This window comes from Apodemus sylvaticus, chromosome 21, assembly GCF_947179515.1.
Source record: "Apodemus sylvaticus chromosome 21, mApoSyl1.1, whole genome shotgun sequence".
Lineage (NCBI taxonomy): Eukaryota > Metazoa > Chordata > Mammalia > Rodentia > Muridae > Apodemus > Apodemus sylvaticus.
The window spans coordinates 36,472,957-36,489,745 of NC_067492.1; the positions used below are offsets into that span (position 1 = coordinate 36,472,957).

Consider the following 16,789-nt stretch of genomic DNA (forward strand, 5'->3'; position numbering starts at 1 on the left):
CAAGAGTAACACCCTTGAGGTGGAGGTTAGGGTGTCAGTGGGGAGGGGAAAAGGGCTTTATTGATAGAAGAAGGGGTGCATGGAGCAGCAGACAGTGTTTGGGATTTGGGTGAAAAAGAGAAGATTGATTGGATTACAGTAGGCCAGAGGTAGAGGCACCTGAATGCGATGAGCATTGCAGAAAGGGAGCATGTGCAAAAGGTGGGGCAGTGCTCTGTCTTACAGCAGAGGCAGCTCTGGTCCTTGCTGCCCTGTGGAGACACGTGAGGCCAGTGAGTGAAGGGGAGAAGCTGGGCATGAAAAGACAGGATGGAAGTGGGTTTTGATCACAGCACACATAGAAAATGGAGGAGCCATGACTCCTGCTGACTCCCTCTTCCTCCTTTCCTTCTCTGAGACCATCATCATGGTAGACCTGCACGCTCTGGAATGGAGAGTGTTGGAGGGCTCCTGGCTGACTCTGACCCTGCAACAGCTTTATTCCAGGAGATGTGAGTCTCCTGAAGAGGGGGTTCGTTTAAAATCTTAGGCAGGTCCTATCAGCTCTCGAGTCATTTGAATGGTCTAAAATAGACTTGATTTTTAGCACAACTAATTTACTGGAACTATGCATTTTTAATTAAAATCCAATGTTTAACTGACTGGATTTTCTGGTAGAAAGATTTATGATAGAAAGTTCAATAAAATGAATCCAGCTTTGTGTTCCTTTCTCTTTTCCTCAGTTGGGGATGGCAAGCTAGGTGAGGGGAGAAAGATCCGTCTCTCCTTGTAGACGCTCTTCCCACTGTGGCGTGAAAATGTTCCTTCCACTCCACACACAGTGAGGGCTCTCCAGTGATGTGGCACTGACTGTTGTCTCCCCTGTGACTCAGCAAAGCTCTGGACAGTTTTCACCTGAGCTGCTCTTTCAGTTGCAGCATTGAGACATAAGCCATGGCGCACAGTTGTAATGCTATGCTCCTCTGAAACTGACATCCAGTCGGACTTCCTTGGACTCTTTCCTGCTCCTTCCCTCCCTCCCCTCTCCCTCTCCCTCTTTCTCTCTCTGAAAATTCTGGAGATTTTTCTACAATAAAAACCTAGAATGTAAGCATTTATAAAATATATACTTATATGTATAAAACACATGCTTATGTTCATGCGCATGTGTGTGCCTGTGTGTGCATCTGCACATACATTCACACAGGTTTTGAGGTTCTTAGATGGAAGTGTAGATAGAAATTTGTGTATTTGTCCTGTACACACATGCCTAAACCTCTAAGTGCACACTGAGATGGATCTACAGCATAGTTTGAAAATTGTAGTTCTGAGGCAATACTAGATGTTCCCATAATCCTACTACGTACCCAGGCTGGTACTGAACTTGTAGATCCTCCTACTTCTGCCTCTGAGAGCTAGGATATGGTAGCTGTCACCGTGCCTGGCTAAAAATTGACTTTTATAAATTAAAAAATATATTTCAGAATTTTGCATGTGGATATTCTATTTAAAAATTTACATTCTTTAATTATATTTTTTTAAATTGCAATATAATTTGTATACAGTAAAAATGTGCTCTGTTTAATCTCAAGTTTAGCTCACACAGCTGTGTAGACTTAACCTAACAAGAGTCAGAGTCCTCTCTGGTTCCAGGGCCCTTTTGAAGTCAGTTTCTTCTGACCCAGGGCCTCCTGCATGCTAGATAGGCACGCCCGAGCAGCCCTCCAGCCTTACACATGGCTCTCCTCACCCTCTCCTTGCCGGTTTCCATGTCATCCCAGTCTGGCTTTCACATCTTGGCATAAAGGATATGAATACTACACATGCTGTATCTGAACATCTACCTTTAAAATGATCCCTTAGCATAGGCTACACCTATGCTAGGTAAATACTGGCATATATAAAGTAATCATAAATAAATATTTAAAATGATCCCTTTTAAAACCAGAAGGTACTACTTGATCTTTCCTTGAGATCCCACTAGATTTGTGTCTGCTCTTTACTTTGAAATTGCTGGTGTCCCAGAGGTCTGGTACTCTACAACAATAAAAAGGAAGTGGTGTGCAGGTGATTTGCTGAGCCAAAGCGGCCTTTACCTGTGCTTTCAAGATGCAATGTCAGCCTCTGTGTCCAGGGTCTGCCATGCATGCATACTGACCCTCGGATCTGCTGGGAGTGACCTTTGCTGTGGGCTATTTGTAATTCTCTAGGCTCATCAGATTCAAGAGATGTTCCCCCAGGTCCCATACCACCTTGTGCTCCAGGACCTCCAGATGACACGCTCTGTGGAAATTACAACAGATAACATCTTAGAAGGGCGGATTCAAGTACCTTTCCCCACGCAGGTAAAACTGGGGCTTTATGCCTAATAAATGTATTTTATTTTTACAAAAATTTAGTCCTAACACCTAGATAATATTTATGATTTGAGGAATGGTTTATATAAATTTCATTTTATTCAAATCTTGCATGAGAACAGATCAAACAAAGGTAAATACAGATAATTTGAGTATTATTTATGCAGAAACATACCCCAAATCAGCCTTGCCTTGCTGCAGGTCTGTAATGGGGTGCCATGGGCTCCTGTCCAAGGTTGACATCTATTTTTGTAACGATCAAAGAGTGACTGTCTGGGCTTTGCTTGCTCCGCAGGCTGTTGTGGCTAGAGCAGCCACTGGCAGTGTGTGTGCAGGTGAGCAGGGCTGCGGTCCAGGAAACCACTAGTGTTCAAGTAGAAGGGCGACCATGGGGCTCTGGGTCTGTGTCCCCGGCACTCCAGGGAAGGCTGGTTGTCATCATACGGTGTGTTAGTTACAGTTCACGTCTCTCCGAGGCTTGGACTCTGGACTTCATTAAACAGGACAGAGTTTATGCCTCATCACTCGGCCTCTGAGAGAGGTACAAAGACAGCAACCGAGGAGCCTTCAATAATACTGAGGAATAAGGCCAGATAATCATCTACCAAAAGTTCCTGTGTATGGTCTATAAGTGAACCGAGATGTCTCAATAAAATCCAAAGAGATGAAGCTCTTTGGAGACAGTGGGCTAAGGTGCTAGCTGTATGGTCCCTTGGTTCTCAGCTATCTGACCTGACTGTTCGCTGCCTTTGAAGGTGGCAGAGTTGCTTCATATGGCCAGATAGGGCCATCAGTGAAACATATAAGCCAGCCACAGACATGAAGGTGCTCAGACCTGAAGGGATATATTCTGTGGGGAGGACGCAGAGCAGCTCTAGCCTGAGCCTTCCTTGTGGCGCCTGCTTCAGAGCACTTTAGGCAGGTTCCTGGGGAACTGTGAACACTGTTTACTTGGTGCGACTGACCTTTGCTGTTGCTTTTGTTGCGGAATCGCTATTACTGAACCGGAAGCTGAAGGTGGAGCCATTTGTAACTACTCTCAATGTGGAACTCTCATGTGGGCGGGCCTCCAGGTCCTTTGTCTCACCTTTCAGGTTGTGAGCTGTGTTGAGAACTGTCCCCTGCCCTCTGTTACCCCATTCTGAATGATTGCTGTGCTTTCTTTCAGCGGTCGGATAGCCTGAGGCCTGCACTGAACAGCCCAGTGGAAAGGCCCAGCAGTGATCTGGAGGAGGGAGAAACCTCTGTCCAGGTAAGGTCAGCTTTCTAGGAGCTGTGGCTGTGGAGGTGCAGTGTGCCCCTCCTGTGCATTAGATATAGTCACCTTGCCGTTGGCAGCAACAGCTTAAGGGAAGAACTGTTTATTTTGGGTTCATAGTTGGAGAGTTTGAGTCTGTCACACTGGGGAGGTATGGTGGGAATATTTGAGTTCATGGTGACCAGATCTTGTGATGGAGAAAATTTCATTATCACAGGCTAGGAAGCAGTGAGCAGGGCAGAGACAGGGCGGGTTATCACCTTGGAAGGCCTGACAATAGTAACTTACTTTTGCCTGCTAGGCCCCACTGTTAGTCCAGTTTTTTGCATCCCACTTATGATTGGAGCAGGCCCTGATAGTATGCCTCCTCAGAGCTTCTGCGTCCTGTCTGGCAGAAGTGCCAGCAGATGCTTGTGTAGGGGTGCACTGGCAAGGGAAGGGACAAAGGCTTGTGTTAACAGCCACCTCTCTGTCCAGACGGAGCGTGTACCCCTGGACCTCAGTCCTCGCCTAGAGGAAACCTTGGACTTCGGTGAGGTAGAACTAGAGCCCGTTGAGGTGGAAGACTTTGAGGCCCGTGGGAGCCGCTTCTCCAAGTCAGCTGATGAGAGACAGCGCATGTTAGTCCAGCGTAAGGATGACCTCCTGCAGCAGGCTCGAAAGTGAGTTGATTCTCTAGCCCTAGTTGGCATACATAAGGTACAGGGCAGATGGCAGCTGGGTGCCAACATGTCTCAGCCCTATACATGAATTATCTTTCTTTCCCTTGGCTCTGAGGAGGAACTGTTAAACCAGGTAACAGACATAGGTAAGAAACTGATACCTAGGGTTCTTAACCCTGCCAGGACCTTGGGAAGGTCTGCCTTAAGATTCCTGCCAGGACCTTGAGGAGGTCTGCCTTAAGATTCCTCTTGACCACTCTTCCTTGGACCAGCAATATGAACAAGGCTGCTCCACGAGATCCCTGCAGTTGGTGGTAGCTGGAGCATATACTGCTCTTTGGGTGGGTCGAATCTTAGCTCAGTTCTTCCAGGTGGGTTGTGGGCCTTGCACAGGCCTGTAGTTATAAGACCCAGTGCTGTCTGTGGGAAGGAGATAGGCAGAAGAGAGAAGGTTGAACCGTTATCTGATCGTCCTCTCCCTGGGAGTTAGGTTCATCCATGGAGGGGTCTGTGCTCTCCTTCCCACCTGCCTTCTTCCCTGTTCTCCCTCCCTCCTTCCCTCATTCCCTCCCTCCTTCCCTCCTTCCCTCCCTCCCTCCTTCCTCCCTTCCTTCCTTTGGTTTTTTTGTTTGTTTTTGTTTTTTTGAGACAGGATTTCTCTCTGTAGCCCTGGCTGTCCTGGAACTTACTCTGTAGACCAGGCTGGCCTCGGAAGTTAGAAATCTGCCTGCCTCTGCCTCCCAAGTGCTGGGATTAAAGGCATGCGCCACCATGGCCTGGCTCCTCCCTCCCTCCCTCCCTCCCTCCCTCCTTCCCTCCCTCCCTCCTTTTCTCTGTCTGTCTCTTTCTTTTTTCTTTTCTTTTCTTTTCTTTTCTTTTCCTTCTTTCTTTCTTTTCTTTCTTTTTCTCTTTCTCTTTCTTTCTTTCTTTCTTTCTTTCTTTTTCTTTCTTTTTCCTTCTTTCTTTCTCTTTTCCTCTCCTTTTATAGTTCTGAATTGCATACAAGGCTTTACACATGCTGAATAAGTGCCCTGCTCCTGAGCCGCACTGTACCGCAGCCCATGGACAAGGCTGCGTTTATCATGGGGTGGTCGAGTGACAGCTTAGGGAAGGTGCTGTGGAGAAGGGGAAACTGAACACAGCAGCATTCTGCATGGCTTCCCATTGTCCATCCTCCTCTCTCTTGTGGCTCTATTTCTTGCAGGCGGTTCTTGAACAAAAGTTCTGAAGATGACGGGGCCTCAGGGAGACTCCTCCCTTCTGAAGGCCCATCCTCTGACCCCGTGACCCTGCGCCGAAGGATGCTGGCAGCCGCTGCTGAGCGGAGACTTCAGAGGCAACAGACAACCTAGTGCTTCCTCTTTCCTCAGCCTCCTGCACAGCCCTACCTACCGGAAGAGGCCTGTCCCAGTTTTGCCTGCTGTGTGGAGATCTGCGACTGCATTGCTGCTACATAAAGCATGTGGTCTTACTAGTGTGTGGACAGCTGACAGATTTTGTCCTTTGTAATACTTTCTATGTGACATTTCTCTTCCCCTTAGAAACACTGCACATTTTAACTCTAGGCATGACCTCTGCTTGACTGGACTTGTTGAGAGTAGGGGACAAGGAAAAGGAAGTGGGCACCTGGGCACTCGCCTGCCTGAAGCAGGTAGTTTGAATTTCTGTTTTGATATAAGCCACCGCAGATGTTGGGTTTTTTAGCACCACAGCTGGAAGGAAGCATGGATCCTGGGGAGGGTGCATAACAGCAGTAAGCAGGCGCAGCAGGAGCCTGACTACACCATGGCAAGGGATCCTGTTACCAAATGCTATGCTTAGGGAGGCCGCATCCCGTGTTCCTGAGGCCAGTCTCCCAGGCTCCTGGACCTCCAGACCAGCAGGGCATCATGTGGAAAGAACTAGTTTGGTACCTGGAGTACAAAAGAAAGCTCAGGGCTGCAGAATGAGGAGACCCTTTTCTGCCGTCACTATTCAGGACCAATCTGGGCCCCAGTCCACAGCCAGCTTCCCTTCTGTTCACTCTGGTGCTCTTGCATCCCACGCTCGCCCCCGTGGCCGCCTCCTTTTTCTTTCCTCTCCCTGCTTAATCCAGGCATGGGAAGGCTGAGTAGCGAGCTTTGGTTATGATTCAATCCCTTGGGCAGCCCAGTTAGGCTGTGCTAGTCGTACGGGTTGATCCTTGGAAAAGGGCATAGGGTCCTGCAAGGCCCCGTGGTTTGGAGGGCATAGCTGAAGAGATACTTTTCGTATCTTTCTCCCTTGGAGCCCTTCATTTTCCTGCTTTTGTTCCTGTGGGCCTCATTAAACAGAAACAGGACGTTGAATAATTCACATGCCTCAAGCAGTCTTGGTCCCAGATCTTCTCAAATTCTCCACGTATTTAAGGATTTGAAACACGCAATCATAGGTTACATAGTTTTATGTCCCATTGGATTAGTTTTTTTTTTTTGTTTGTTTCAAAACATAGTTTTATGGTAGTCCTTTTGGGAAAAATCCAGTATTATCTAAAATTATTGGCAAAGTTAAATGTATTTTACATATCTAAAAGTTTTTAGAATGTTGACAAGTAACTGAGAAAAGGATAACAGGCGAATAGGTGAAGATAATTTATTTCAATAAATCTTTCAAAAGCCTTACCTTGAACTGCTGTTAGTTAAATTCCCGCGAGTTTTTTGTTTTGTTTTTTTGTTTTGCTGAGAGCATAGCAATTTGTTTTTATTGTAAAGCAACAATAATAAAAAGCAATCTCTTGTAGTGTGTTGTGTGGGTGGGGGTCACTGGACTCCCACATTGCTCATGTGTGTGCTGTTTGGGTTAGGGCGTTTTATAATCCTGTTGAGCTGGGTGGGGCGTTGCTTCTCCTGTGTTATACTTGGAGGAGGCAGCACTGGGCTTGTCTTTGTCTGATACCTTTCCATGTTGCACATGAAAATAAAGGGGAAACTAAGTCCACTGTTCTTCCATGTCAGATGTGGGAAGGTGGGAATCACTTGCAGTCCATTTCAGAGGGTCTAGAAACATTGTAGAATATTGAACATTTGTAAATGGAAGTGCCTTAATATGGCTTAAGATGGTCCAGGGAGAGAAGTCCCAAGTTTATGCTTGGTTTGCTCCCTCTGTAGATGGGTTGGGTCAAAGGGAAGCTGGTAGAGAAATAATCTGGAGAGTCAAGGATTCTGGTTTTCTTCACTTCTTGGGGACACTGGACAGGTGCTAAGTGAAGGCTCTGGTGGGGAGACTAGGTGGCTTGTCCATTGTTTTCACTGCCCCCAGCAGCCAGCTCAGCTGTCATTGGTCCTCCAGCTCAGCTGTGGGGCAGCAAAGCTCCAAGAGGCTTCTGAGTAATTTTGGAACTATTCTGTAGTCCTCTTTTCCTTGTTGGCCAGATTTAATTTTTGTCTTCTTGCATTCTTAAGTTTTTTTTTCTGTAAGCGTTGGCACTTTTATGTAGCAGAGAGGATGATTGTGCAGATTTACACTAGGGTTGCTTTGACTCTTGGGTGTCAGGTAGCTTGCATTTTACCTTCTGTAGAGCAGTACAGAGAACGCTCTTCAGTTTGCAGCCAGCAGGCTTGATCCTTCCTTGAGAGCTCTTTGGGAGTTGGGAACGCACAAGTAGGCTTGTTAAGGAGCTGTGTCTGTCTTCCCTGGAAGGCTCTCTGTCCTACCTGAAGAGCTATCCCCCACCTCTGCTTTCCATAAGTTTGGAAGTGGTTCTAACCTTGGCTGTACATGGGGTGTGTATTCATTTTTAAATAATGTAGAGATTCTGCCCCTGTGCTTATACTAAACCTTCCTTTCCTTAGCCTTTCCAAAAACTGATTTCTTACCTTTCTCTTAAGAAAGAAGGCCATGCTAGGCAGTTACCTGCTGGGTACTGCCTTGCCTAACATGCACAGTGTCCTAGATTCTGTGTCTAGCACTGACTGAGGGAAATAGAAAACTAAGGTTTAAAACAAAACACTAGCTTCTATCTGCAAAATCTACTTACAGATTGCTAAGTTGGGAAAGAACTTGCTAGAATGTAACTCATTTTGAGAGAAATTGAGGCTGTCCTGGTCGTGTTCACCTTTGGCCTTCCTTTGGGATCTTGGTCTGTTGTCTGATACAACAGTCAAGGTGTAGATAGTTGTAGGTTGTGTGGCTCCCTCTGTATTTGGCAACTTGGAGTGAAGGCAATTGGTAAGGAAAGCACTGGAAAAGAGGTGTGGCTTGGAAGAGGCTTCATGGTGTGCCTGCATTCATGGTGTGCCTGCGACAGCTGGGGACAGGGCCATTAGTAACCTTGGTCTGAAACAGTTTTGTGCCGACACCTCACATATACCATGCTGGGTTCAAATGACCAAAGGCTATGACCATGTGTCTTCTGAGTTAAGAATTTCCATGTGGGGTGCTCTTGGGATAGGATTTCATTAATACACCCCTGTAAGGTTCCCCCATTACACTAATAGATACAGAACATGCCCTTAGCTGCTTGCCTATGGCGTGAGGCGTTTTGGTAGGCCCAGTCTCAACCCATTTGGTAGTTCTTATGCAAAGCCACAGAGTTTGAAGGGCCATAGTGCAGTTGGTTGGTCAACAGCTGAGCCAAGTGTGTTGTCGCTTCCCATGTGTTCCTCCTGCTGAGACCCTTGTCCCTAGCTGCAGTGGGACAAGCAGAGTCGGAGGAATTTGGCCTGAGCTTGGCCTTTGGTCTTGAAGTGGGTGTGAAGAAGGCTGGGACAGTGTGACCTTGGAAGCACCTATTTTCCTCTTGGAGGGAAAGAATGGCATAGAAGATGTGGCTTGTTTGCTCATTGCCTTTCCTGCCCGTCCCAGGCTGCTGGGAACCACCAAACCAGCTGTGCTGGAGGAGTTGCAGCAAAAGGAAGCTGCCCATCTTCCTGCTTTCATTCCTGTTTGTGTATGCAGGTGTGTGTGTGTGTGTGTGTGTGTGTGCACACGCATCTGCAAGAGCACACACATGCACACACGAGAGAGGAGAGAGAAAAGACAGTTTTCCCAATTACTGTGCTTCTAAACTGCCTCCCCTCAATGACGAAATGTCGCAGGACCTAGACGATCCTGTGGAGAAATTCCTGACCCACCACCCTCCCAGGGTATGTGGCTGAGTGTCTCCTGTCAGAGCCAAGCCCACCCCAGGGACGATCGTCTGGAAGGCAGAAGGTGAGACTCCGGTACAGACAAACATTCTCTTTATTGAGCTACACATGAATCCATTAGAGAAGTAGGCTGGCAGTGTCAGGTGTCACAGAGACCTCACCGTTGGGAATAGAAAGGCTTACAAAGACCCGTGGGCTTTTTATTTATTTTTTTACTTTTTTCCTTTTTTTTTTTCAAGTTTTTTTTTCTGTATTTTTAATTTTTTGTGTTTTGTCTTTTCGCCTCTATTGAAATGGCTGTGACTGGTCTTCAGCAAATATTGTCTTAAAAGTGAAACCATGAACAGGTCTGGGGTTAGATACTAGTCAAGTAGAAATGACATAGGACTGATCATGAAAACTGGCTTTAATGTAAACACTACATTCCATCTTTTTAAATTTTTTTTTGTTTTTCTTCCATCTTGTGGTATTTAAAAACTTATTTATTTATTTTTTTGTTCTTTTTATCTGCAGCACAAACATCCCAACATGAGAGGGAGGGGACACAGGTCACTGGAACAGAGGAGGAGAGGTGGAGAGGGGGCCACACAAGGGAGGGCTTCTGCCCAAGGCCAGAGGCTGTGACGTTAAAGGAAAAACAAAAACAAAAACCAAACCACATAACCCCGTTCCCCAGACACCGGCAGAGCTGGTCAGGTATGCTTGGGAAGTACTCATTAGGACAAGAAAAACCAAAAAGGAACAACACAGATGGAGGGAGGGAAGGGGCAGGGTGACTTGCTTCTATAGGGCTGGATTTCTACAGATGAAGAGCATTGTCTGTGGCAGCTACCCCCCGGCCAGAGCTGTGCTTTTTCTACGCAAACTTTGAGTGTGTTTGGAGTTGCGTGGCTGGGCAGGGTGGAGTTGCCAATGCCTGGTGGTATATGAGGTGTCTGGGCAGCCAACAGGCATCGGGGAGGGTGGGTAGAGTGGCCAGTGGCCTAGAAAGCCTAACCTGACATGTTCCCACCAGCCACAGGCTGCACAGAAGCCCTGGGAGGCTCCAGGCCCAGCACTGCCGCTGTGTGCTAGCCCCAGTTCGAGCTGGGGTAGGGAGAGCAGAAGGGTGTGGGTACCGATGTGAATGATTTTTTTTTTAACTTCAAAATAAAAAGGAAATATGGATGAAATGGTGAGTTTTCCTTTTTTTCTTTTAAAGCTACAAAGCACATGAGAAATGTTTTTTTTTTTTTTTAAATCCTTTCAAGTTCTAAATGTAAAGACTCAACTAAAACCGTATTCTACAGCATTCTACAGAAATACACAGCCGCCAGTCACTCTGGGGTCGTAGGTTAGACAGGGGCTTGGTACAGAAAGGCTGTGTGTCTTACAAAGGCCAAAGGTCATGCTACCGGGAGATCAACATCAACAGCAAAGAGTCCATGAAGCAGTCTGTAGAGAGAGAGACAGGGGCCAGTCTGACCATTTTCTTTAACTTTACAAACCAACCAACCAACCAACAGACCTAGAACATTTAACTAGTGCAGGTGGTGGGGCACAGTGGGGAGCCCTTAGTAGGGAAACCCATGCCTGTCTTGTACCTTGCTTCTGGCCTGGTCTGCCAGTCCAGCCCTCCCCAACCACTCAAACCTCGTCCACGGGCTCTCTTCGAGGGAATCTGGCTTTAAACTCTACCCCACTGTAGGTGAGTTTGGGCAACAGCTCATGCATTCCCTCCCCTCAATTATTTGAGAAAGTAGACCAGGTCTCCCATCTCTCTCATTTTTCCCTGTTCCCATGAATAAAGAAAACTCAGGAGACAGTGGATTGATCGGAGCAATGATTCTTCTAGATTCTTGAAATAAACAAACCACCACCACCCAAAAGAGAAGGGTCCTTAGAATTTTCTGTTGTGGCTATATATAGGGTAAGGGGATGTTTTGAGTGTTGGCCGTTTCTTAAATGGTTTTGGAATTTGGAGGGAACAGGGCAGAACTGAGCAGGCAGCCTTGTGGTAGGATGCAGAGGGGAACAGGCGAGAGAGAACCAGGTCTCCCTCTGCCTGCCCTGCTCACAGCCCTGGGGCTATCTAGGGGAAGGATTGCCAACCCGGGCTCCCACCATGCCCTGTGTGAGTGAGTGTGTGCACACATACGTGTGCATGCTCATGTGCTGTCCCAGGGAAACTGATGAGCTAGGGATGGTGATCAGTTCTGTCCGCAGCTCTTTTGAGTATTAACTAAAAACATTTTTCTAATATATACTTGTGAATAGATAAGGTTACATTATGCCTCTTTAAAGTTTATTTACCAACTTGCACTGGTTAGTGTGTGTGTGTGTGTGTGTGTGTGTGTACACAAGCTGTTCTGTGAGTGCTGGAATCATTACCAAATAGGTTGCTATACAGGACAGGAGGTCAGTACAAGCCGCAGCCCCGGAGATTGTTGGCAATGATGATGTCGGTGACAGCGTCGAATACCACCTGGATATTATTCGTGTCTGTGGCACAAGTCATGTGACAGTAAATTTCTTTGTTGGGTGAGCGGTTTTTGCTTTCAAACTGTGTTTGGATGTAGGCAGCTGCATCTTCATAGGTGTTGGAGCCTGTAGGAAGATAACAGAGGAACAAGCGAAGAGGCCCTAGTGAGAGATGGCCAGGATCGGGATGGTCAGGGGACAGAGCAGGTGAGGTGAAACAGGAGGGAATAGCAGTGTTACCTCACTCAGTTCTTCAGGGCAAGGCCGCACTGGAAGCTACAAACCACCAAAGCCCCTTACTTACTGCGTTTGCATTATATGTCTGTGATGGCTCTGGGCAGAGCAGTCGCCACAGATGATCTCAGTTGTACTAGACTAACAAATTAGATAAAGCAAGCGCCTTTCCATGGCATAAAGCTGAAATGTTCACCAACTCAGTAATGCTTTTTTTAAAAATTTAGTTTTATGTGTATATGTGCTTGTATGTATGTATGTTTGTATAGCACATGCATGCATGCTTTTGTCTGAAGAGGCCAGAAAAGGCTGTTTTGTCCCCTGGAACAGGAGTTACAGACAGTTGTAAGCCACTGCGTGGGATGCTGGAAATCAAATCCAGGTTTTCTGGGAGAGTAGCAGGTGTTCTTAACCACTGGGCCATCTCCCCAGCCCATTTGACTCTTTTTAAGAATTATTTGTATTTATGTGTATGTATTATGTGCCTGTGTGAGTGTATGCACGTGTGAGTGCACGTGCCCACGGGAGCCAGAGAGGGCATTGGATCTCCTGACTATGGAATTATAGGTAGTTGTGAGGCACCTGATGTGTGCTAAGAACTGATCTTGGATGTTCTGGAAGAGCAGGAAGCACTCTTCATCACTAACCATCTCCATCACCAACCCTGCAATTTTAATAAACCTGTGAAGGAAGCCCAGGAAAGAGGGGCACCAAGAGGTGGTCTTGGTGTACTTTAGGTATGATGGGCATCAGGCCAGCCTATGGTCTATCTTTATGTAGTAACTCCCTCTGAGAGGCCTCTTCGTGTCCTGGTGCATTACTAGGAAGTCTTGGTTCTTGAGTAAGTAGCCAGGACATGAGAACAGTGACAAGCTTAAAGGATATTGTCACGTGACATAGCCATTGGGCTCTTACAATGCTCCTAACAGTTCCTTTGGGGGGGGGGGTCCCCTTGATTCTGGCGAGCTGGGCGGGGATAGCAGGGCATATCTGGATCTGCCCTGTAGGCACCATTTAGGTGAAGAACATATACTATAGACCACAACAAGAGTTTGGAAATGGATAGAACCAGGGAAGTGCCCCATTTCCCTCGTTCTGTTAGGATATGGCCCAGTACAGAAACAATGGTATCCTGTGGAGCACAGGCTGGTTGGCAGGGGTCTGGGCTACTGGAGGCACTGGCTGGCAAGCACTTTCTTTCCTTTTGAAACCAAAGACAGCTCCAAGCTGGAGTTGCAGGCTGGTGCTGAGCCCCTGTGAAGGCTAAGAAGGCTAAGGATAGCCCTCAGGTAGGGCCAGGGTTAGCCTCTTCCACTCCTCCTCACAGAGCTCCTTAGAGCAGAAGCACATTCAGTGCTGAGCTCCAGCAAAGCCACCAGAGAGCAGGGAGTGCTGGAGGCTTCCCTGTTCAGGAGCTTCCCAGATGGAACAGATGCTCCAACAACAGGCCGTCTTCCAGATGGAGGAACCGCCCCACTGTGCCACGTCTGCTGAGCCCGGTGTTCTTCCACAGTTACCTTGCACACCCTGGCCCAGCCAGTCTCTCAGACAGTAACCTCCTAACCCGCTTCCTCCTACTTGTTCTGTGTCCTCATAACTCCATATCCCACAGTGGCATAACACTTGTGACTTTATTATCCCTTCCGGCTGTTTACACTTGAACTGTATCATCTGCAGGCCCCGGAGAACTGGGGGTCATCCACACCAATGAGGCTGGCCACCCAGGTCACATTCTTGCTGAGGCTGAGGAACTCAGCAGTGGCTGCTAGGAGCTGTGCTTACTGACATGACCTTTTCGGGGAGAGTTCTTGTACTTGCTCTGCCTGCAGAGGGCCATCCTCGGGGTCCCTCAGTACCACGGCAGCACTGACCATCAGTTATGTAGACTTGGTACCAAACACCCATCTCTCTTACCATTCCTCTAGCCATCCTGAGGTGCCAGCATGGTCTGTTATGGCACCCAGATAAAAATGGGGTACAGCAGACTAAATAACTGGCTCCTCTGCACCTTGCATTTGTAAGCCCCACAGTACAAGCTGGTGGACCTTCTTCTTCTTCACATGGGTGTTTTGGCTAGTGAAGGAGCTGAGAGAGATTGTCGTCTGCCTGTGCTGTAGTTTAGGACCCACCATTGGCTGGTTCTGGGGACCTGTGTGGCCCTAGGTCCTGAGACCAGTGCCAGAGACCAACCCCTGGGCTATGTCAGTGAGTGAGTTCCAGGACTAAGCAACATGCACCCATGCCTGGAGAACGGGACACACCCTCTGCCTTTGTAGGGTGTTAGTCTTGTCCTCAGCATGATTCTCTCCCAAGGGATTCCTAAAACCAGTACAGCAACAATGGTTCCCCGTGGAGTATGAGCACAGGCTGGTTGGCAGGGGTCTGGACCACTGGAGGCACTGACTGGCAAGGACTTTCTTTCCTTCTGAAACCAAAGACAGCTCCAAGCTGGAGTTGCAGACTGGTGCTGAGCCCCTGTGGAGGCTGAGGAGTGGGATATCCCTTAGGTAGGGTCCACCTGTGCTGTAGTTTAGGACTCAGTTGGCTGGCTTTTGAGGGCTGGGCTGGGTTGGGCTCTGGCATCGAATCAACCCTGCCTTTAGCCTTTCCCTATGTCCATTTGGAAAGAGATTTTGGGGCATGGGGCAGGGGCAGCCTAGTTTGATCCATCCCCCACCCCAACTCCAAGAACCATCTAGAGTGAGAAAAAAAGGCCCAGCAAAGGCAGAAGAAATGCAGGCCGGGGTGGACAGAGCTTGTGATACATAGAGTGATGTGTTATGGAGGAAAAAAAGCTTTTGTGTGGTTGTGTGAGAGGGAGGAGAGCTGGCATGTTCGTAACAAGCCGGTGGCAGAGCACAGGCTACTGGCCCTTTTCATTTCACAAGAAGGCCACTGTGCTGGGTCACGGTGAGGATAGGTATGTCATGAGAACTTAAAAGGCTTTTCTACTAAGTCCTGAGACCTCAGTGGAGGGAAAAAAGCACAGGAACAGCAGTGGTCCTGTCCCTGCCTTGATCCCTGAATGAATTGCCATGACACCTATGGCTTGAGTAAAACCTCTGCCTACTCAGGGACATGTCCCCAACTGGTCATGTCTCAACGCTTCTGCAGTATACTGACAGACTCCTGCACTGGCCCTTGCCCTTTAGCCGGTGTGCACAGTGCTGGCCCAGCCTGTCCCTGGAGCCCATAGGCTGTGGGATTCCAGTTGGTGTCTTTTATGGCGTGTGTGTGTGTGTGTGTGTGTGTGTGTAGGGGGGCGTCCAGGTCCACAATCAGGACTGGCAGGAGCTTTCTCTTTTACAGGGTCATGAGAACACGCACCTGGGTATTCAGGAAAGCAGATGGTCAAGGGTGACTTCTTAATCTTCTCGCCAAAGAGGTCTTTCTTGTTGAGGAAGAGAATGATGGAGGTATCGATGAAAAACTTGTTGTTACAGATGGAGTCGAAGAGCATGAGAGACTCGTGCATGCGGTTCTGCAGCCCCGGCGGGGAGGAGAGAGAGCAAGACAGAGAGAGACACACACAGAGACAGGGGAGAGAAGAAGAGAATTAGGTGTAAAGAGAGACTGGGCTGTTTAGCACCCAGGAGGCCCTGAACCCCAAGTTCCTCCATCAAGTCAGTGTATAAAGCTTATAGGTGGGTGTGCATCATGGTGCATCCGATGTTAACATGTCAGCTATCCACCATTCTGGGCCAATGGGAGACTGGCCTGGGGACCAGCTGTGGCTCTCTGGGTGAGGCTAAGGTTAGGATACCCAGAATCTGAATGGCAGAGCCCCTAGGCGTGTGATACTCTCTCTCAAACGTGTGTGAGCATTGGTGCAGGACTGGCGTCAGCTAGGGTTTCTCCTTGTGTCTGGACCCTGCCTCCTCAGCCCACTCAGGTCTCTTTCACAGCATAACAGGTGGGAGGGTACACACCGGGAAGATGATGGTGTGACCGTTACCAGCATCTTCCAGGGTAGCTATTCAAGGAATGTGGAGGGCTATTTCTGAGGATGAGGCAGAGGGATGCCACATTTTGCTGGGCCTAAACCAGCCACAAGCATCCCTACAAGGTCTTAAGCATGGCAGATATGAATTATTATCTTGTACACAGAAAGTTGTCTAGTAAATGGCTGAGTGTGACGGGCACCCAGAATAGAAGCCCGAGTCTCAGGAGGATGACGGTTCATCCTAGGGCGTCCAAGGGTCACTTGTTTTACTTCAGGAAGCCAAGTGTATTCACCGATTTCTTGTGGTAGAGGAGAGGCTTGTTGCTCTGTCAGTGAGCCTCTCCCTGCACAGAGAGGCGTGGGAAGAGGCAGCCCGCCTTTCTTATTGTCCCTGGTTCTGGGACTCTCATTACCCAGGTTCTAATCCAAGCTCTGAGCAATCTACACTAGATCTCCCTAGCAGGTAAAGGAAGGAGGACAGAGCTGGAGTTGCTGACACTCATGGACCTGAAACAAAGAGTAGGAGCTGGGTTAGCTGCTGGCCAGGTGGCCGTTCTGCCTTCCCGTCCGAGCAGGGGGCAAAGGAAGATGATTCGGTGACCACTACTGGTCCTTGGGACCCACCATCACCAACACCGTGCGCCCAGCACTCTACCTGCCTTGTGTCATTTAGCTTCATCAGCCTATAGGGGACAATAAGGTGACACAACTAGGACCCTGAAGAGAAGAGTCCTGAGAGGTGTGGCTGAGTACTTGCGGTGCATGCTGGGGGCTCTGGCTTCCAACCCCTC

The 16,789-nt window shown here is 48.2% G+C and overlaps 2 protein-coding genes across 5 annotated transcripts in view; one reads left to right on the forward strand and one right to left on the reverse strand.

Annotated features, from left to right (window-relative positions):
- Positions 1-7,207, forward strand: part of Amfr (autocrine motility factor receptor) — a 34,104-nt gene extending 26,897 nt beyond the window's left edge. For all 4 annotated transcript variants that reach the window (XM_052167349.1, XM_052167350.1, XM_052167352.1 and 1 more), the window contains exons 11-14: positions 2,190-2,324; positions 3,505-3,588; positions 4,072-4,256; positions 5,461-7,207. In XM_052167349.1, coding sequence (XP_052023309.1) covers positions 2,190-2,324; positions 3,505-3,588; positions 4,072-4,256; positions 5,461-5,608 — 552 coding nt within the window. In that variant the 3' untranslated portion in view covers positions 5,609-7,207. The remainder of the gene's footprint in view (positions 1-2,189; positions 2,325-3,504; positions 3,589-4,071; positions 4,257-5,460) is intronic.
- A 2,399-nt stretch (positions 7,208-9,606) lies between these two features.
- Positions 9,607-16,789, reverse strand: part of Gnao1 (G protein subunit alpha o1) — a 153,786-nt gene continuing 146,603 nt past the window's right edge. The window contains exons 7-8 of the mRNA XM_052167354.1: positions 15,383-15,536; positions 9,607-11,947 (exon numbers count right to left, since the gene is read on the reverse strand). Coding sequence (XP_052023314.1) covers positions 11,760-11,947; positions 15,383-15,536 — 342 coding nt within the window. The 3' untranslated portion in view covers positions 9,607-11,759. The remainder of the gene's footprint in view (positions 11,948-15,382; positions 15,537-16,789) is intronic.